Raw genomic sequence first — 22497 nt, forward strand, 5'->3', positions numbered from 1 at the left:
AGTGTGAAACTCTCGCCTCACTGAAGACACGTCGGCCTGACAATTTAATACCAGAGCCACGTAGCTCACAGCAAACAGCATGCCTGACACGCTAAGCCTGCCCTGACATACAGAAAAATGGTAGGTGGCATTTTAAAATCTGAAGAGATAATCATTTACTTTTCTCAACCACAGTCACTTTATCAATATTTGCCCTTGAGATGAGGGAGTGGTGGAAGAGGACAGGCCGTCTGTCGCTCAGCCTGCCCCCGAGTAGACCACAGCGGCAGGGCAGAAGCGCAGGGGTCCAGGACCTCACAGCCCACACAACCCCACGGGAAAAGGGCGCAATCTCCCCCAAACCTAGGTCCCTTTAAACTCGGGAAATCCTTCTCCCGCGAGAGGAACTTTCCACTTACCCTTACAACATGCGTTGCCCCTGAAAAATAAAATGTTTACCTCACAACCGTAATCTGAAAAGTGATACCATACGTGCAGACCCGTATCAGAGTGCATGACACCTGGAGGCAACTGCGGTTTAAACATAAAACTCTGGGTGCCCTTGGACTGACACCGAGGGAGCGATGCTCGGGTCAGCCAGCTAACGGTCGCAGTCCGGCTCGGGGTGGTGTGGGGCAGGGGGGCTTGTGCACTTACTGACCCCACCTTACAAACCACAGATGGATTGCAGAAAACAGGGAGAAAAATGTCTGATTATCTGTGGGGGTACAGACACTGACGAAAACATGTTAAAAATACATGATGGCAATAAACCCATCCACATGAGAAATCTGGTCACCGAGGTTACATGTTAAATCGTGGGTCTAGGGCCATAAACATCAACAGAAAAGACTACAAGTCACTGAGAAAATTTAAATGGACACATAGATCCATTCGAGACACCAAGATTCAAAAACGATGCCACACTGGATATCTATTGAAGCATATGTTTGGTAAGACACTAATAAAGTGAAATCCTGATACTGTATAAACACAAAATCACATTTTCTGACTGTTAGCATGTCACACAGTCCTGTGTTCGATTTTCTGCTGAAGGGCTAAAAACTGCACTCGACAAGTCCGAGGATGCGGAGCGCTGTCCGCCACTCCACAGGGGTGCTCTAGGACAGATGACAGAGAAGACAGGCAGTGCACGTGACAGCTAATTAAACCTCACACCATGGTATAAATATGGTACAGAAAATTTTAAAATTAGAAATGAAAATAAAATCACAAGTCAGAAAAATAACATGATGTGCGTTAATTACACATCTCAAAACTATCTCCTATCAAACCAAAGGGGAAAATAACTCTTTCCCACGTTCTTCTCTTTGTGCATTGACAGGTACGCATTTTTGCCTTTTCTCTCAACGTTTAGGAATGGGGAAATGCAGTCCGTTTCAGGTGCCTGGTCAGATGGAAAGCGGCCAGCCATACCTTTGTCAGGACGTGGAAGATGTAGGGGTACATCAGCCCCTTCTTGTGCCGATGCTCCGCCACTCTCAGTACCTCAGGCGCCACCGGGGGCAAGGGCGGTGTGGTGATGTCCATGTGGTTGCGGGTGGGCATGGACAGGAGGCACGGGATCGGCTGCACAGTGCCCATCTGGCTCCCCTTTCCTTCAGCAAGCTGGCTGCCCGAGGAGGCAGTGGATGAGCCTTCCGTCTGCAGAGCCACGGGTGACAGGGGAGAACGGGTCAGGTCAGGTTTCCACTCCTTTCACTGTGTGTCTCGTGCAGAGGACCTCTCCCCAAAGAGAGGGAGTGGGAGTGGCCCCCTGAGCCTGGGTGGGGGTGGGTGACCCCGCCACACTATTCCCAGGGGCCCCTAAGGTTGGGAGTGGCCTTCTGTGCTTGCTGACCCCCAGGCAGCCACCGTGCCCCCCCTGCTCGCTGTGTGGAAACGGGAGGGGACGCTCAGAGACACTGTGTCACTGCCCAGGAACTTGCAGCACCGCGGCTCACACCCACTCCTCACCACCACAGCTGGCATTCAGAGAACAGACAGAGACCCAAACCCAGGTATTCTCTCTGGTCATCATAACGCCCCAAATTAAGTATACACAGGGAGCTGCTTACTAAAAAGTAAAGCTAAGAACAAGCTAATTCCATTAAAACTGACAAGTCAGATCCTTACATAATGACACAGAAATATGAATGTAGGATAGCATTAAGTGAAAAATACCCATCCTGTAACAACCAATCGCCAAAACATAGAATGTGCATAGCTGCAGAGGGAAGAGTGGGCCCCACGTGGGGCTCAGGGATGGAAGGCTGCAGGAAGCGGGCTGGGGAAAGGGAAGTCTGCAGAGGGACACCCTTCACTTTCTCTTTATGAATTTAGCGAAGTCCAAAGTGTTTACTGAGATCAATTATTATTTGCATAACAAACAGTTTTATTCTTTCTCATGATAAATGCTGGAAATAATAATTGCTTATTGCTCGATTTCGTGTCAATCTAAGGAATTTCTCTGTTTTGAAACAAAACATATTCTTTACAGTGGTATGTACTTAAGTGCTTAATTTTATCCTTTAAAACACAAAGTACCAAAACTGGCCTTAAAAAAAACTCAAGGATAATCCATAAGTGTTTTCTATACTCTCCATTCACAGAATATAGACACAAGCAGCTGAAAATTTTGGAAGATGCTTTGCAAATAACAGGCATCCACAAAGCATTCCTGTTGCTTATTCACAGGATGACCCTTCAACAGCGAGAGTGCTCCAGAGCCTTACATGAATTTCCGACATGGTGTCACCTTGTGTACAAACAAGCCCTCTTCCAGCGAGAGATGGGGCACATCCTAAGGTACCACGTGTGGGGACAGGCGTGGTTCTGCAGCAGAAAGCTATTGCTAGGGATCACTAGTAACAGGGAGAGGCAGATAAAAGGGGGAACGGAATGAACTTTACTTTCATTTTTAACGTGTACATTCGAAGTGATTCCTCATTCAATCCCCACAAAACCCTGCAGGAGATGAGGGCTCTGCAAGGCTCTAAGTCCTGACAAGAGTGTGTACCAGCGGATAGGAGGCTTTCCAGTAGGCCCCACCCAGCCTGTGGAAGACAGGAGCTGTCGCCTTCCCCTCCCCCGTGCGTCTGGGACCCCCTCCCCCGCACCGACGTCCAGGACCCCCTCTCCCCCATGTCTGGGACCCCTCCCCCGCACTGACATCTGGAACCCCCTCCCCCACACTGATGTCTGGGACCCCTCTTCCCCCACACTGACGTCCAGGACCCCCTCCCCCGCAACGACATCTTGGACCCCCTCTCTCACACTGACGTCTGGGACCCCCTCCCCCGCAATGACATCTGGGACCCATCCCCCAGCCAATGTCCTTGACACCCCCCCCCCGCCTGTATGTGACCCCCTTCCCCTCTCATCCCCAAAGTGTGTGACACCCCCTTGCCTTCCCACCCTCCCTGCCACCTGCCAGTGTCTATTACAACATGCTTTAAAAAAACAGCACTTAGCTTCAAACCAAGCCCTAACATCACATGCTCAAAAGAGTCAAGATCTGAAGGAATAAAAGCTGAACTACTACCTTTGTTTGGTCTCCTGGGTCTCCCCGAGCTTGCGGCTCCCCGTGGCTCCCCGTCTTGTCCCAGCCAATCTTGTTCCCACTGATGTGGCTGAACAGAAACAAAAGGAACACGGTAACCGATCAGCGTCTGCGTCCCATCACACCGGCCACGACAAGACAGCCTGCACCGAGCCCACAGACCGGCTCTACGGACCTCGGCTCCCCCAACAAACCCCCGCCAGAGAGAGCCCTGCACTGGGAACGCTTTCTGCTTGCTCAGTGGGGCAGTGACGCCACTCTCTAGAAAACACGGACCACCGAACCCAGCACAGGGCCCAAAGAGGCCCGGGGACGACCATGGAGGGGACCGATGGAGGAGGCTCAGCCATCGTGGAGACAGGATAAAATAATCCCACTGAACTGACAGCGACCAGGCAGGGGAGCGTTACATGTTATGTGGATCGAGTGTCACTCGTAATTCATACGGACACGTAAGCTATGAGGCGCTGAGAGACCGCACACGGGGCGCTCAGCCTGTTCTCAGAGACGCTGCAGGAGCACAGGTGAGGGAGACTCATCAGGGAAGCCAGAGGTGGGTTCAGAGAACAGACGGACAGCACAATCTCATTTGGGGAATAGCTTCAAGTGACAAAGCAGCAACTAGGGCCTGGAAAGGGATGGGGAAGAGCACGGAGGGGCTCACAGGCCAGAACGAGGCACGTCAGTCAGCAACTTGAAAACACTGTAGGTTGTGACCCATTAGCAGCTCAGGGAAACAATTCAGTGGGCTTAACCAGCATTTTTAAAAGATTTTATTTATTTATTTGAGACAGAGCGAGCAAGAGAGAGAGAGCATGAGCAGGGGGAGGGGCAGAAGCAGGCTCCCACCGAGCAGGGAGCCCGACGTGGGGCTCGATCCCAGGACCCTGAGATCATGACCTGAGCCGAAGGCAGATGCTTCACCGACTGAGCCACCCAGTCACCCCTAACCAGCATTTTTTCAAGCATTTTAAAATAGAACAGAATGCAGTAAATGTGGGACACATGACATTATCGCATACGTTTTTTCTTCACTTGTTATTATAGACCACAGCACAAAAGAAAGTTTACCGTAGTCCCGGGGCAAACTCGTGAAAAGCGCTACCCTGGAGGAAGCTGGGAATCTGGAGGTGCTGAGGCACAAGCCCACAGACGGGAGCCTTCCGTCGTCATCCCTCCCCACGCCAAAACCCGCTTCTAAAACCAACGCTGGCCACAAGGCCTGCCAGGGAAGAGCGCTTTTACCGGACTTGACTTTCTAACAGACCCACGGGACAGATGGAGATTTGTTAAGACCCACTAATTTCCCTGGGATGCCTGGGCAGCTCAGTGGGTTAAGAGTCCAACTTTTGATTTCGGCTCAAGTCATGATCTCAGGGTCCTGGGATCAACCCCGCATCGGCTCTGCAGTCAGCAGGGAGTCAGCGAGGAGTCTGCTTGTCCCTCTGCCACACCCCCACCCACCAGCTCATGAGTGTGTTCTCTCTCTCAAGCAAATAAATAAATCTTTAAAAAAAAAAAAAGACCCACGAATTTTCCTATCTTCCAACTGACTTCTTTTTAGTTGTTACCAAAACAAAACAGAACAAAACAAAAAAATGCAAAAAGGAGAGACGAGAAGCAGGCTGCCCATCGTAAACCAAGGGTCGTGCCCCAAGTTGTGTCTCTCAGAGCCCATTTGGCTCCTCAGTCCCAGCCACGGGACGGGGCACCTGGACAGCTGCCCGGCGTCCAGGTTCCTGGTCATCAGCAAGGATGCAGAAAGCACTGCTCTGTCCAGGTCCGCTCCTCCTATGTGCCCCTTCAGCCCACAGCTTTGCCAAACCAGAAGGAGCCCTAGGGATGAGCTGCGGCACCACAGGACATGGAAGTACTCCGAGAGCATAACGATCATTCTGTTTAAACTCAAGAGAAAAGCAGCCATGGTGGAGGAGAGGCTACAGCAGGGCTCAGGATGTGAGCCCACAGACCCTACACCTGAGTGGGAGACGGAGAGGACAGCCCCACCACACATGTAGAGTGCACATTCCGAGCACTGGGAAGCAAAAGTTGGCAGCACTGAAGTGTCTAGAACACGGCACAAACAGAGCTGCCTACGTACTTTTTCACTAAGAAGTCAGTGACCTTTATTTAGTGAAACTTTGGAACAAATTACTTAAATGCTTACAAGTTTGGGTTTTTTTTAAAGATTTTATTTTCTGATAGAGACACAGCGAGAAAGGGAACACAAGCAGGGGGAGTGGGAGAGGGAGAAGCAGGCTTCCCGCGGAGCAGGGAGCCCGACGCGGGGCTCGATCCCAGGACCCTGGGATCATGACCTGAGCCGAAGGCAGACACTTAACGACTGAGCCACCCATGTGCCCAAGTGCTTACAAATTTTATAGAGAGATATAACATCCATTAATTACTATTTTAAACAATTAGGTATAACATACCTGTAAAAAAAACTGCATGAGTTACAAGTGAACAGCTTAATGGGTGGCCACAATTTGAGCACACGTGTGGGCAGCCAAACTGAGACAGGGCTGACGCACCAGGCGGCCCCTCCTTGCCCCGATCCAGACCTCCTCCCCAAGGACATTGGCTGCTTTACTTCTAACAGCAAACACAGCCTTCCCTGGGCTCGAGCGCCACAAAATTGGAACGGTGCAACTGTGCACTTCTGTGGCCTGCGGTTTGGACTCAGCCATCTTCCTGGCCGCCATGCTGGTTCAGCCTCCCTGCTGGACGTGCTCCAGGGAGAGCACGCCACCATCAGGGCTACAGTCCAGCCCACAAGACATCCCAGGAGCTCCCACCCTTGACACGCTGGGTCTCCTGTGGTGCCCATCTCAGCCTTTCTCGGGATGTGGTGACCCCCACATGGTCTCGTCTGCATTTCCCTGATGACGAAGGAGATGAGCACCTCTCCACGTGTGACATCTTCTCTTGGGGCTGCCTGTACAAATAATCCATACGCTTTCTCCATTGCAGAAAACGTGCAAAATGTTCTTCTTAAGACTTCTAGGAAGTCCCCTATTCTGGATACAAGTCCTTGGTGAGGCAGAGGGATCTACACTCTGGTGGACTTTCAGCTCCTTTCTTCATGACAGACAGGTTCTTATTTGTGATGCCTCATCTTGCAGGCCCTGGCAGCCACGTCACCTCAGTGCAGGCTTCCCTACCCGCCCGTCTCTGCTATTCTCACAGCCGTGTCGCTCACAGCATGCGTCACATTGGCACTGAATTACTGTCCATCTCCATCACTCAATTATACGTTCCACGAAGATAAGCACTCACAGCCACTGCCGAGCTGGAGCCCAGTGGCTAAAGGAACGAATCATGTAACTGCAGCCTAAAGGTGTAAGGTGAAGACAGCATAAACCTGACTTCTCCTCCATGCGACACAAAGCTCAACACGGGGACTCGTTACATATGCAGCCCTGTAAGCACGTGGACCTCATGAGATGGGCCCCAGGGCAGCGAGCACCCAAGCAGAGTGGTTACCAAATTAACAGTAATGTCATAATCTAGATGATCTCACAGTCTCCTAATAATCATACTATAAAACCTGAAATTCTGCCTGAAAGGCATCTTGACAATAGCCAGTTTCTCTGAAGTGCTGAACATCTCACTAGGATGACTGTGTCACTTCACAACGTGAAACAAGCTATTAGCATACGACAGATGCCTTGCCTTGAAGAACACACAGTGGGTTTCACTCCCCACAACTCCTCAGAACGGCATCCTGTCGCCGGCCACGCCCTGGAGAGACCTGCTGGGCCCCACACAGGCCACAGGAAGCCCGCATGCTCATGCCAAATCCTGCTGACAGGAGTCAGGCTCAGGAAGAAGGGACCCACGCACGGCAGAGGGGCTGTACACAGCCATCAACATACCCAGGACGGTGGTGAGGACGAAGGCCAGCACCACACCACTGGGCTCTGTGGGCCTCACTCTGCGGGTGGACACTTGGGGCCATCCTGCACCAGAGCTTGCGGGAGACAGCACAGCACCCTTCCCACTGGGTTCCCTCCTCCACTCGGGTCCAGTCGGCGGGATGGGGGTTCTGGGGTGCGTGCGCACCACAGGGGAGGGCGGCTGGCCCACCACACTGACTTCTCACTCCCGCCCCCACTACAGGGGAGCAGGCTGCCCTGACGGGGCACTGACCACGAGCTGACTGACTTGTCAACAGCAAAGAAACGGCAAAGGCAAATGAAACCAGATGGGAAACAACAAAACAGGAGAGAAAGATAAAAGATCCAATCTCCAGCAGAAGTATCCAGTGTGCACGGGAAGCCACAGATGTGGTCCGTGAGTGCAGACGGCCTGCAACAAGCGCGAGTAGTACATTTTCACATCTGTGTGCTCCCCAGCTCGCGGTAGGAGGAGCCTGGATGCACACCTGTCCCCGCCGCAGACCTGCCTGCAGAGCTCTGAGGCCTGCAGCCAGGGGCTCCCATCGCAGAGCAGAGGGCGCGGCTCCGGCACAGGGGAGCTGGGAGCTGGACCCACGACACTGCAGCAGGTGCAGTCTCCTTAGGCTCCGATTTAAGCTCATGTCACACGCTCAGGCTTCCTCACAAGAAGCTGGGAACAGAGGAGGTGGTGGTCCAATTCCCACGCAGCAGCCAGATGGGGTTGGCGTCCGCGTGCGCCTCTCGCGCATTTGCCAGGACTTCTCACACCTCTCCCCCCACGAGGGAGGGCGCCAACACCTAAGAGAGGCAGACGAGCTCCACACAAAATGCCCACCCGGGTCTTTGCACGGCCAGGACACATGCAGACCCCCTCCTGCGATGGCACAGAAGTTTATCAAATCTTACCGACACAGAAAAGTACCTCAGGATTATTGCTACGAGGAGACAGAAGGTTTGCTACCTGTCTGGCACCACACGGAGCGCAGGGCTCTGGAAGGAAGAACCCACGGCCGTGTTCAGCCTGTCCGGGGCCGGGAGCCGCCGGGCCGGGGAAGGCGTGGTTCTCTCTGTGAACCCCCGTGCCTTTGGGAAAGGAGCCCGAAAGGACACAGGGTAGAAGCCCAAGAGCCCAACAGCACCACCGTTTCATGGCAAAAGGTGCACTGGAAGCACATCCCCTGGGCCACCAGGTTCTTCAGGGTCTCTGGCATGGACGCGGCGCTCTGACACCACGGGACACTGTCTATCACTTCCTGAGCTCACGCACCAGCTGATTCGCTTCACAAACAACCCAGACGCTTCCCATCCACGCCCAGCGCAGCATGACCTGCCACGGGAGGCCGGGGCCTGAGTCCTCACACGGGTGCACAGGCCCTTGGGCTCCGATGGGGACCTTCCACAGCCCAGATCCAGTCCCACAGGGTCCATAGCGGGTCTACACCCGACAGATGCTGCCTGGACCCAGTACCCGCACCCACGTGCACGGGAACAAGAAACAGCAATCCACACAAACGACCCCACAGAGCATACAACTTACATTCACGTTCCCTCCCAACGGACTTTCCGACGTCCACTTAGAAGCGTCAGTGATGACAGCCAAACACAGAGGCAACACGCGGTGCAAGCACACTCCCGCACACAGGTACCCACACACCCTGACGTAAGCACACTGCGTGTACAGCAGCCTCTGAGGCCCCGGGACTCCTGGGCCAGCAGGGACGCAGACGGGGCTCATGAGGACCCCTGAGGGCAACAGCCCCGGCCTCCCACCCCAGCTCCAGGGCCAAGATGCCGCTGAGGTATTCAAGCAGGCGGGAATAGGGGCAGGCCTACCAAGCATGGCGGGCATCTCACTCACACTCTCACACACACACACACAAACACCGAGCATGCCCAGCATCTCACTCACACACACACACACACACAGACACACACACACACACACACCGAGCATGCCTGACACCCCTCTCTCTCTCTCTCTCTCTCACACACACACACACACATGAACCTGGGCGGCAGGCAGGAGGCAAGTTCCTGCCTCAGGACTCCCGAGACACCCTCTCCCGTGAGCACACACTCGTAGGGCTCCCACTTTCCCCACTGTCCACATTCAGGGCACAGAGCACACCTCATGCTCACCTCAGCGCAGGGTGCGGCGCTCCAGGGAACGTGCCAGGAGAGCCAAGATCTTGCATCTACTGAACTTTAAAAGTATGTGTTTGTGGGCACCTGGGTGGCTCAGTCGGTTGAGCGACTGCCTTCGGCTCAGGTCATGATCCTGGAGTCCCGGGATCGAGTCCCGCATCGGGCTCCCTGCTCAGCGGGGGGGTCTGCTTCTCCCTCTGACCCTCCCCCCTCTCATGCTCTCTCTATCTCATTCTCTCTCGCAAATAAATAAATAAATAGATAGATAGATAGATAGATAAATGTGTTTGCCAACTTTATGTTTCACAAAAATGTACTTTGTTATGTTTTAACATTCCTTTTCTTTTTTTTAAAGGGAGAGCGAACATCCTTTTATGCTTCCTGACCATCTGTGTTTTTTCTGTGAACTGCACATTTATGTTCTTTGCTACTTAAAATACTTGTCTTTTTCACTTGTAGGATGCTTTGAGGGAGAGGAGAGGTCAATTCACTTTCATTCAGTAATGGTCCTGTCACCTACCAGCACCATCCTTTAAAAGCATGCCACCGACACAGACCATGCCAGCCTGAGCCCGTGCCTGGTCTGCGCTACCTGTCGCCGTGCTCACAGAGCACCGCGAGCGCTCGGGTCGTGCCGGGCTAAATGCACCTCCTTCCCCCAAGACCGTCCTGAGGGCAGCCGCAGGTCCAGAGCTCCCGACTCAGATCCAAACCAAAGGTAAAGCAGGTCACGCCTTCCTGCTCCAGCTGAGTTTCTGAGCCAGTAGGGTGAAACCCTGTCCTGAGCACAGCAAGGCCCCGGGTCCTGCTCTGCCTGGCGTACGGCCCCAGAGCTTCTCCCTTCCCGCCCTCCTCTCTGTTTTAACATGTCTGCTGATCATGATAAACGGGGATTCAAGGACACTAAAGTGTTGATAGGCCCACAAGCCTACCCAATGTCTGGATCTGAGGCTTCACCACACTTCCCATCACCCCACACACGAGCCCACCTTCCGACAGCTCCTCCAGAGAGCACCGTGAAAGCACCAAGGCGGGGCAGAGCCAGAGAGGCGACGAGGCCTGAGCCTTTGGGGACAGGGCAGAGCTGAGGGTACACAAGAGAAGCGAGGGGCCCTCCAGCAATTACCACCCCCACAGGGTGGCTGGCCAAGCTAGGTGGGGGACCGCTGCAGGCAGCTCAGGGCCTGGGCACACGGCACACCCCCTCCTGCTTTGGGCCTTGCTCCCAGCTGCCTAGGAAAAGCATCCCTCGCTAGACCAAACATGTGCCACACAGACATCTTCGGCATGCTGGCGCGAGGTGATTTTCAACAGACAATACTCAGTGCCTTCGAATTCCAGAGGGGAAGAGCTTCTGGGATGTGACCAGCTGTTCTCGTTTGCACACGAGCCTGGACCCCGGCCCAGAGTCACACCCAGTACATCTTTACTATACTCCCTTTCCAGAAGGTTAACTCAGAAATGTAAATGCAAAGGTACAACCTGTGATTCACCTTGGGATTGCAGAACTGCAACACCACGATAATCGCTTACATACAGAGTTATGCTCCACCATTCCGTGGAGCACACAGCCATGCATGGCAGCAAAGCCCTCTGTAGCTCCGCCCAAGGTCAGCAGACACTCGCGCCCACTCCACAGAGGAGGAGAGGGGACGTCCGGCCTCAGGCTCTACGCTCACCGAGCATTCGCAGAAGACGAGAAACCATCTCCATCGATGGAGCACCACGGGGCCCTGGCCATCCAGCCACAAGCCAGGGAGCAACGAGGAAGAGGAGACACAGCAGTATGGTAGGCCCTTGCTTTTCCCCATTTCTTCCCGTTTGTGAATCAGGTTTCTTAAAACAACGGTATTTGACAGGAGGAGGAAGATAGTGGATTTAAGACTTTCTTGATCAGATTCTAACAAACTACATATTTGAAAATTCATTTACTCAGGGACACACATTTAAAATACTCCTCTCCAGTTCCAACCCGGATTGCAGCTTTCTCTGGTTCCGGTCAGGTAAACAGCGTGATTTCAGGAATGGTCTACAAGCTGCTGAGTTGAGATGTGAGTTGCTAGATTCAATTCAGGAGAGGAGATTCAGAGTTCCCCTTGATCCAGGAGCCAAGACTGAAAGCCACCAGCGTCTAACTTAAAATGCTTTCTGCGGGGGGGACTGGGGTCTCACAGCCCAGGGGAGAGTAAGGGTCAGCAGCAATTGACCAGATAACTTCACCACATCTAAGGGTCACACAAACCAATTTTCCCAAAACTCCACCCCAGCAGAGGAGTGGCCCAAGCCCGCACGCGGCTGGAACAGTGCGGATTTTCAGCCCGGGAAGCCGTGAGGAGGTGTCTCACCTCTGCTCCTCATCTCCAAGAAGCCCGAGTCTGTGCGCAGAGATGTCACCTTCCTACCACAAATGACAGCTCTCTCTGCACACAACTCTCGGCCGCCAGAGGATGGAAGGCAGCTTCCCGGGAGACCGAGCTATGTGACGGGCCTCACGCAGCCGACACAAGTCTGGAAGCACCAGCTACACCGCACCCACTCACTTTGCAGCAGCTCCACCACCTTCATCGTTGTCGGAAGACGACGGCGTAGAAGACCCTGGAAAGTACGCTGAGTCCACATGGTTGGGGCTGCCGCCTGGAGCCGGGTGGATCGGGGATGACCGTTCGTACAGCGGGGTATGCTTTCCTTCGTGAGGAATGTTGCTGTAGGTGCTGTGCTCAGTCAGACTCTTTCCACTCGTTTCCACAGCGAGGGCCGGCTCAGCGAGGCTGTACGGGTGTGGACCTTGGCCCGCAGCACCTGGGCTGGGCACCTGTGGGGCCTGGAACAGAGGGCAGAGGTCACGCGCGCACTCGAGGCCCGCAGCACCCAGCTCCCGTCGCAACGCCTGGTCCTGGCTGCGTCTTAACTCAAGAAACACTGGCACTTGCTTCACGTATCAGCTCAACGGCCTAAAAAATTATTTTAGCTTTTGTTAAAACCTGATGTGTATGCAGCAAGCCCCAAGGCAGGCAGACCAGCTGCGGGAGGGGGAAGAGGGCCTTACCACAGGCTTTGCTTGCAGAGGGGTCTGCGGAATGTTGAGCATCTGGGGGGGGACGTACGGCGGCATGATCCCAGGCATTCCAAACGGATTTGGTCTGGCTGTTTCATCGACAAGGAAAGACAGCGGTACACGGGTTAGCAGAGGACATGCCCCAGACACCACAGTGGCCAGCACATGCCCCCACCTGCCCTGCCCCCTCAGGTGACAAGACACCACCAATCCCCACCTTCAGAAATTCATGTTTCACATCAAAAAATACTTCATTTTATGGTGATCTACTTGTAGACTGGGCCTAGGATTTTAACTTACAGGCGTTTGGGCCACCCTCTCTCTGCCCCTGCCGGCCTCTCAAAGCCCTAAGACTGCAGGCGCTGAAGGGACAAAGCAGAGACAGATACTTCCCCTCGCGTAAGGGAGGCAACGGAATCTTCCTGTTGAGACTAAAATTCAGTTCTTGGCTATTAAACAGAAACAGCGACGTGTGGAAGTTGCTACCGGTACCTCTCAGTTTTCCACTGCGAAGCAGAACCACGATGGGGCTGCTCGTACCAATGCGTGTTGCGGGGCCAGTTACCTGGCATTCTGTGCTCTCAGAACGTGACTCTCTAAACCTGCTCTGACGGACGCCGCACTCGCTCGGCTGCCCCGTGCTGACGGGAGCGAGCGCAGCCGGGACAGAAGCAGCTCTGGACACACACCAAGACCAGGCCACGTGCCAAGACAGGACGCAGAGCCATGAGCCGGCACAACACGTGGTGATGAGGCCTGTGGCCTCAGGATCAGAACACCTCCAAATGCCACAAACCAGTTACTAACGCAATAAAAATAGGAAGGAGACCCTTTGTGGCTTTGCTCCACTGAACAGTCAGGGGTGGGGCACCTGTGAGGTGAGGCCGCAAGGCCGGGCCTGGGGCACCTGAGCCCCAAATGTTCCCACGACCCAGATGGTGGGAACAGACAGCAGACACGGGGGCCGCAGAGCCACACGATCTCCTCCTTAGGCTTCTTTTAGAAACTGAGCAAAACCAAGCCTAGAGACCCCTGAACGCCAACATCCTTTACCAGGAAAAGTGTTCCTCCAACTTCAGAATCTGGGCGACTCAAGGCCAAACAAGGAGCCCCAACACTTGCCAAGATAAACACATTTAAATAAAAATAGTACTAAAGCACCCCAAAACCCAAGCCCTCCCTCTCATTCTCTGAAAGAAAATTCCCACTGGTATGTAAGCTGAGCTTCCAGAGCCACCCAGTCCTGGTGGAGCCAGGAGGGAGGGGCAGCGGCTCACTTCCCCCCACCCAACAAGGACCCACGCGCCTGGAAGCCACAGCCGGCTTGCAAGAGCCCGACTCCAAGTGCCCGGCACACGCCCGCACTGAGAGGAGCTGGGGGCAGGACTCCCACAGCTGTGGGGCGAGTAACTGGGAACGGTGACGCTGGCGCACACACACTCACATGCTCACCACACGCAAAACACACGCACACGCACGCACTGACCACACATACATGTGTGTACACACGTGTTCACTACACTCACCATACTCACCCCAGAGACACGCACGCTCATTCACCACATGCACGTACACACAGCCGCACGTGCACGTTCCCCACAGCTGTGCATTCATGACACACGCACGCATTCACACCTATACGTGCCCCCCACGCACACGTTCATTACATACGTGCACTCACCCACATGCCCATACGTGACATGTACTGCACACGTGTGTGCATTCACCCCCAATACACACGCACACATGTTCGCCACACATACACATAAACAAACCCCACGTACCTACACACGTGTGTACACATGCAAACACAGAGGGAAACACTCCTGATCAAATACTTCAGACCCAGGAGATCGGAACCTGCGAGTCTGAGACATAAGATGCTGTAACTGGTTCAGTTCCTTCTCAGGAGATTCTGAATCGTATCCAGAACACTAGGAACTCCATTCAAGCTCTAACAGTACAATTTAAGTCACCATGAGAAGCGCAGTTTTCAACCTCTTGTGGCTGACCCGCCCCACCGAACTTCTGAGCAACCACACGGAATGTCGGCCATGCCAATTAGCAGCATTCCAGGGAAGGGGATCCTTTGTCTCTATTTTGGGCCATTATGTGCTACAAAGTTCCTGAAAAGCACAAGCTTCTTTAAAAACAAAAATAAACTGTAACTTAAAAGCAAAGATTTCCAAAGAAAGAACATTTTCTAAAATTACATTGTAATCACCAACGTCAAATAAAAAAACCTTCGAGAACCTACAAAGCTAGTTACTAATCTATCAGAACCTAGTCCAGTAAGTGAATTAATCTGTCTGTACTTCTGTGAAGGCTGGAGGACGGCCCAGCAAGCCAGGCCTGCCTCTGGATGCGGCGCACCTCCCTGTGCTCGAGTTCTGGTTGTCACTGCCCTCGAGCCAATAAGCAGAGCACTGGGTGCCATGTGACAAGGCCGTCTTTCTCGGGACTGACCCTGGCTCGCGTGTGGAGGTTAACACCGCCAACCTGTCACTCTCCTCCATTCACAGACACTCTCCTGAGAGAAGGGCGGTTGTCAGCAGACTATGCAGACGGAGACAGACGAGTGGAAACAGTGTTTAATCACTATATGAAAAATATTTTCACAATTAAAAAAATTTTCAGACTTCTTTGTGAATGATGAGAAAAGCACATGCATGGCAGCCTGACAGCTACGCTAAGTTAGCAGCGCTGTGGGCAAGACGCTGCCCAGCACCCACTGCCTCAGTTACCCACTGCGCCCCCGGGGACCTGCTCAGCCATTCCCTGAAGTAAGAGAAGACACATCTTAACCAAGAATGGTGTTGACCAAGAAGCTTTGCTGAGAACCAGTCGGCCTACCCATGCCCCAGCCGCCTAGCACAGACTCATCTACCACCAGGCATTTAGCTGCAGAGACGTTAGGCCAACCAAACAAATGAGTACCAAAGTCATGAACTCTTAAAATTCTCTAATGCCAATGGATGCATGATTTTCAAGTGTTGTACAAAAAACATAGCTTTGAAAATTCAGATTCAAAGAACAAGTCAATATGTTCCCTACCACCAATACTCATTTTCAACACCTATAAGGTCAAATTTTCCAACGACATTAACTGTATTGAAATGGATGTATTTACTCAGCACTGATATTGTACAGAAGTGAAGACACAAAGCCACATGAAGAATCTTGTGTAACTTGCTTCCATCGTCTTCCAGATGAGTAGCTTCCGAAGGCAGGCCACAGGCCAAAGATGGTGAAGGCAGAAGCAGGAGGAGAGGAAGTCGGCCAGCTTTGAGGGGCTGAACCCGGCCACTTTCCAGGAGCACCAGCTCCCGGGGGCTCAGAGCTGGCACACCCACACAGCCAGGCCCCCCAAGAGGAGCCAGAGGCCGCCATCTGCAGAGAAGCATGGGCAGGCTGAGTGCAGGGCTGAGAATCAAGCAAGTAAGCACCTGACAGAACCACAGACCCTGGGGAAGCACACTCAGGCCAGCAGGAGTAAGAACTCCGGGAACTGGAGCAGTTCACCATGACGAGGGCAGCCTTCCTGATCGTGGGACTGTGGGCACAGAGCAGCCCATGGCTGGGAGCCAGCGGGCTGCTCCCCCAGCACCTCTACCACCACAGAGACTGGACAGCGCATGTGGACCTCATGGTGCAGCATCACTCAAGCCCACACAGCACCCGAGTCTTCAAGAGCAGAAGCTGACGAGCGACGGATGCACCCAAGTTGTATCCAAATCTGTCGAGCTCCCGGCTCGCTCACGCCGAGCCAGAACGGCGCAGTCCCACAGCAAAGGATGCCGTGCACATGGGCTGGCAGAGATGGGGAGCAGGAAGGAGCACCAATGCCTCACGTGGCTGCCCACGTGGCTTCGTGAGCCCAACACAACAAGTCAGTCTCTGTCCGCTGTGGATTTCGGAAATGCACAACCTGCAGGGAGAGTCCCTGCCAACTGAAGTGGCCGTGCCCTTTTGTCACCACGCCCTGAGAAGCAGCCAACAGACCTGACGATGAGCTGGTCATCCTGCAAAGACACCTTGTCGAATGGCTGCCAAGTTACCCCAAAGTGACTGATGGTTCAGGTGTTTTTTAAAAAACGACCTTTCAAAAAGCCATGAGACCAGACAGGCTGTATCACTTCACAGTACATGGACTAAAATAAACTCCCAAAAATCTTAATGAAAGGTCATGGGAACACATGTCGAGCCTGAGGATGATGTTCAGGAATCAAAAGGGAGGGAGGGGCGCCTGGGTGGCTCAGCTGTTAAGCAGCTGCCTTCGGCTCAGGTCATGATCCCAGGGTCCTGGGATCGAGCCCCGCATCGGGCTCCCTGCTCCGTGGGGGGCCTGCTTCTCCCTCTCCCACTCCCCCTGCTTGTGTTCCCTCTCTCGCTGTGTCTCTCTCTGTCAAATAAATAAATAAAATTTAAAAAAAAAAAAAAAGAAAGGGAGGGAGATGAAGCTGACCTTCTGCTCCACGTGAGAGCGCCGTGGCTTCTCTCTGGCAGAGTTGACTTAGACCCTGGGGCCTGACATCAGTACCATGTGCTCCAGCTTCAGATAAAAATGGGAACAGACGGACACACAGACACATCTCCAAAACCAGCAAGGGCAGAATGACACGCACAATACAGCCCCCGATGATCCCACACATACAAGGTAAGAAAACAAAGAAACCTGTTTGAGGGGACAGATGGGACCTTCAGAAAAGCCTAATGAATTTCTTTAAAGAAGGCAAGATGTGAAACAAACACTACCATTTGCTGACCCTGTTCTGTGGGCACATCGCTGCTCGTGACGCTGCCCTGTACTGACAGTTATATTTGAAGCTTTTCCACAATAGAAAAGCTTAAGCAGACACCACGGAAATGGTGGCTTTAGTAAGCAGAACTGTAAGGCTGAACACCCCATAAACTTTAAATGCCAAATTTCAAAGACTTGCTAGTAACATGCGGAGCAGTAGAACGTGGACTATCATTGTTTAATGATATAAAAAGCCATCACTGTTCACAGCCAAACACTGGAAATACCCCGACGATGAGCACAGGTGGCAGCCGGGACAACGGGGCAGACCTGGAGAGGGCCAAGACCGCGATGGGCCTCAGCCACAGTGGCCGGGCGGCAGCGGGCAGGCTGTCTGCAGCGTGCGGCCGTCCCGCCGTGCTCCCGCGGAGGTGGCACCGACCGAGCAGGACGGAGCAGTGCAGGCAGTGCTGGGTCCTCACTTGTGCTCGCTCCCCGGGCACACACGAACCTGCCATCACCCTCTGCTCCAGGCAGGCCGCGTGACCGCTGCATCCGTGTGCTCCCGCCTGGACAACCCTGCTTTCCTGGAGATGGACCTGCCTCATCAGCCGGAGCAGCCTTGCAGGAGCTGCGTCCTTCTTCCCGGACTGTGTCTCCATTTCCAGAGTGACATCTGCCGACTGTGCCCTGACAGGCTGGGAGCCACACTGTGGGGAGACAGAGCTGTACTTCCAAAGAGACTGTTAACCTAGAAAGCCCAGCGACAGCTGATGGGACAGGCTGGTGACGCGAGCTATGCAGGCCGTGTGGCCACAGCTGCTCCCCTTTAGTCACCAGAAAGGGACGCCTGCCGGCACAGCCGTAGCCCAGAACCAGGGCCCACGGACCAGTCCTCGTCTCTCCTCACGTTTACACCTGCGCCTTCCTGAGCCCGGGCCCCGAGAGCTGGCTCCAGAAGGCCAACGACAGGGGCCTACTCCTTCCAGGTGAGACAGCAGACCCGGTCTGATAGAAGGGGACCAGTGGGGAGGCAGGCTCCCAGGGGCCCCTTCTTGTGGTCGCGGTCGGTCTGGTCCTGGCTTCCTGGGGGCAGCTCCCATCCCCACACAACCCCGGGCACAGGCCTGGTCCTGCAGGCTCCTCCCTGGCCTACATGCTCTGGGGCCCGGCACGTTCTGAAACCCTCCACGCTCTGACTGCCCTGCCAAAGTCCCCACATGTGTGCCACGCACCACCAGACCCCCACTTCGGACAGTGCAAGCCCAGCCAATCCCCTCCCGTTTCAAGCCCTGTCCTTTACGAAAGCCACGGAAATAGGCTGCCACGGCCCCGGCCCTCCCTGCTCCGTGCCTGGTGGGGTGGCAGCAGCTGCTGTGCTAAAAACAGTTTCTCCTCGGACTCCCTACACCTCGCTGAGGCCCAAGCAGCCACACACACCTGGGAGCCACAGAAGTCCCCCCCTCACCTCTTGACAACGGACGTCCCTGCCACACCGCTGCTGTCTCCTGCGAGCCCGACCTCACTCCCGGCTGCCCCTCCTCTCCCTGACCCAAGCCACTCTGTCCACAGAAGCCCCAGGGAAGCCCTCCTACTTCCACGTCTCCACTTAGCACTCGGGGTACAGACACGATAAAGAAAAGGGGACGAATGACACAGAATTCAGGGAGCCGGTGGGCAGGGGAACCTGATGTCCCACTGAGGCTGGTTTCATTAACTGCACACAGGCTATTGGTCATGTGCCAAACGCACCTGGTGTGCAACAGGTACAAAGTAACAACTTTTAACACTATAAATCCTTCAGTGAGCTTTCATAGCCCCTAGAGAGTCTGAAGCCTCGGGCTGTGTTTGGCCGGTGGCCACTGCCCACAGCCACACCAGCCCCTGCCTGCTCCCTGCATCCTGGGCTCCAGGCACTCCCTTCCGCTGCTTCCATGCCCAGCGCCGCCACCTCGGGTCTCCTCCGCGTGGAACAGACTTCCTCCCCATCGCCACCTCACTAAACTCCTGCTCTACCTTCAAGCCTGAGCTCAACGTTAACTCAGTCAAGCAGAACCAAGCCCTGACTTAACCGGTACCAGCTTAGTCTCCCGGTCTTCCCAGAACTGCCTGCTCCCGAGCCGTATGAGTCCGCATCTCACTCGTGTGCAAGGCCCAGGATGGCACGTCTGCTCTACCACACTGTCCAGAACCAGCAAGTGCTGGCATGGGCCAGACACATCAAGGAGTTTTTGGTCTTTTTAATTAATATTTCTGAGCAGTTTTAGGTCTGTAGAAAACCTAAGCAGAAAACACAACCCTTGCATTCGTATGATATGTGTTCAACAGATGGTCTATTTCTGATATGTGACAATTATGAACCAGAGCCCACAGCTCGGTGCTCACGCTACGGGTTTGGACGAATTTTTAAGGACACATATCCACCACTATGTGTCACACAAAATCCTCCGTGCTCTGCCTACATTCATGCCTCCGCTGACTTTCCACAGGCTCCATGGCTGTGCCTTTTCCAGAATGTCGTGCAGCTGGAATCATACAGCAGGGAGCCTGGAAGAGTGGCTTCTCTCAGCGAATGTATTCAAGGTCTTTGTGAGTTAATAACCCTTTTTTTTTTTTAGCACTGAATAATATGTCATTGCCTGGATGGACCACAATTTATTTGTCCACCACCCATTGAAGGACGTCTTGGATGCTCCCACGTTTCAGCAATTACGAATAAAGGGCAAAGTTCCGTGTGGACAGAGTTTCCAATTCCTCGGGGTAAACACGGAGGAGCCTGGCTGCTGGACCACATGGCAGGAGTGTGTTGCGTTTTCGGAGACACTGTCACGCTGTCTTCGCAGTGGCAGCAACACACACTCGCGCTGCGCCGCATCCCCGCCAGCATCTGGTGGTGCCGGAGCTCCGGATGTTGGCCGTTCTGACAAGTGTGCAGTGGGAGCTCAGCCACTTCTCACGGAAGAGGCCAGGAAGACACAGCGTGTGCATCCTCAGATTCACTGGGCCTCGGTTTCACTTGTGCAGCCTTTTTACAAGAACACCAGGCTGAGCCGAAGCCTCCCGTGTCCGTTCACAGGCCTGAGCTGGGCCTCCGGCAGCCGGGAGCCACACACTGCTGACAAGCTTCCATTCTGACCGCTCGTATGTGCACCTACATTCAGATGGGACTCTGTGGCCATGGGAGGCATTATGTGCTGGGACAGAAAGCACAAAATCATAAGCATCTCCAGGTCCCTGGTCCCAACACAGTGTTTCTGACACAATAAATGTTTACAAAATGAATACTAATCTCACCTGTAACTGATTTTAAAAACCCATCTCAAAACAGATCATTTCTGGGGGGTCCACTATGCAAAGACAGTACAGACTGGAACCCATTTTTCACCCTGAACCATACCACACGCTGTGCAGGCCAGGCCTCCCAGCACCATGGCGCAACAGGGTGTGCAGGCCCTCCTGTCAATTCCACACCCTCTGCATCAGTGTGGGGAGCAGAGGCTCCCTCAGGGCCACGGAGGCCCACAGGCTCCAACACAGCAGCCCTGCCCAGTGCCGGTCTCCCTGACCGCAGCCAGGCCAGGAAGGTGTTCCTGGATCATGGAGACCCAGTGAAGATCCTGACACAACAGTTCTGGCCTAGAACCTCAACTCCAGCCAGGTTAGGAACCGCTGGTTAGAGTCAACTCTCCCCATTTTTACTCCCAATAGCCTCCAAGGGGCTAATACAATGTTTTAAATGTCTTTAAAACTACACATATTTCAGTTTCTACAATGATTCATACAGACAAGTTCTAACGAATGATAAAATTATGTTCCAACACTGGCTGTCAAAGTTCTGAATGCATCTCCCCAGAGAACAACATAATGGACCAAGGTCAGAAAAGACCACTTAGGACCTACCTACTGCTCACAAAAACATTTTTACGGGAAATGTGTCTTGGGTTCTCACATGGAATACCAAGAAAGCCTCTCCCCAACCCCACGTTGCTCCTTCTAGGCTCTCCATTCCCACTCAGCTCCACAGCGGGAGCCTAACAGCACATACAGGCAAGAGGGATGGGTACCATCTCCACATTATTTTGTTTCTTTATACTTGTCAGGAAAAAAACAAAAACGATTTTACAGGAATCCACTTCTGCTGGCTCCGAATTGTGTATCTGTAACTTGAAATACACCTTCCTCCAGTCTTGCCCCAACCTCTGTCCCCAGTCACCCCACATTCCAGGCCACACAGCTGCCGGCCTGCACTTTCAGCTGCCCCAAACTCTGTGCCCCACGGCTCAGGTCTCCGCCACAGTCAGCAGCACCAGGAGACCCTGCAGAGAAGGCTTTAACGTAACACACAGTAGTTATCACCCACATGGACCTGCTTAAAAATACCGCCCCCAACACCACAAATTCTTCCTCAACCCACCACCATTCCCCAAAACCCACAGACAAGAAGTGAAACTAAATTCCAGGAGCATCACCTTCATCCATAAAATACTTCCTTCACGTATTGTCTAACAACGTAAGAACACGAGAGCACTTTGTATAACATGTAAGTTTTTAAGAAGCTCAAATTCAGGGGCGCCTGCGTGGCTCAGTCAGTGAAGCGACTGCCTTCGGCTCAGGTCATGATCTCAGGGTCCTGGGATCAAGCCCTGCCATCGGGCTCCCTGCTCAGCGAAGAGTCTGATTCTCCCTCTCCCACTCCCCCTGCTCGTGCTCTCTCTCCCCCAAATAAATAAAATCTTTAAAAAAAAAAAAGGCAGCTCAAATTTAAACATGAATTTAAAGCCCATCTCGCCTCTTCAACATATCATCAACCCTGTTAGCAGCTCAGACTAGCACCAAACGCTGCCTCATGCCCTTTTCCACCCTGACCTCCCTGCCGGCCCCTCCTGAGTAAGCGTTCTAGTCCCTAATGCACTGGAGTGACTGCTTCAACTACCCTGTCACACGAGGACCAGGTGTCCCCTCAGACACATGAGGGGCAAAGATGCCCTTCTGGGAACTCTCCCCAGGCTCTGTGGCTGCAGACCATTCCTTGCCTTTCCCAGCCACTGTCCCTCTGAAAACAGAGACAGTGTCTGCCCTGTGACAAGGGGCCACAGAGCATGTCACATACACC

General features: G+C 53.6%; 1 protein-coding gene across 7 annotated transcripts in view; it reads right to left on the reverse strand.

The window, feature by feature from the left end:
- The window catches only part of FAM120A (family with sequence similarity 120A), a 91968-nt gene that overhangs the window by 35017 nt on the left and 34454 nt on the right, over positions 1–22497 (reverse strand). For all 7 annotated transcript variants that reach the window (XM_035029238.1, XM_035029236.1, XM_035029235.1 and 4 more), the window contains exons 6-9: positions 12635–12732; positions 12129–12409; positions 3524–3611; positions 1417–1644 (exon numbers count right to left, since the gene is read on the reverse strand). In XM_035029238.1, coding sequence (XP_034885129.1) covers positions 1417–1644; positions 3524–3611; positions 12129–12409; positions 12635–12732 — 695 coding nt within the window. The remainder of the gene's footprint in view (positions 1–1416; positions 1645–3523; positions 3612–12128; positions 12410–12634; positions 12733–22497) is intronic.

The sequence above is a fragment of the Mirounga leonina genome, unplaced genomic scaffold, assembly GCF_011800145.1.
Source record: "Mirounga leonina isolate KUSES-001 unplaced genomic scaffold, KU_Mleo_1.0 Mir_224, whole genome shotgun sequence".
Lineage (NCBI taxonomy): Eukaryota > Metazoa > Chordata > Mammalia > Carnivora > Phocidae > Mirounga > Mirounga leonina.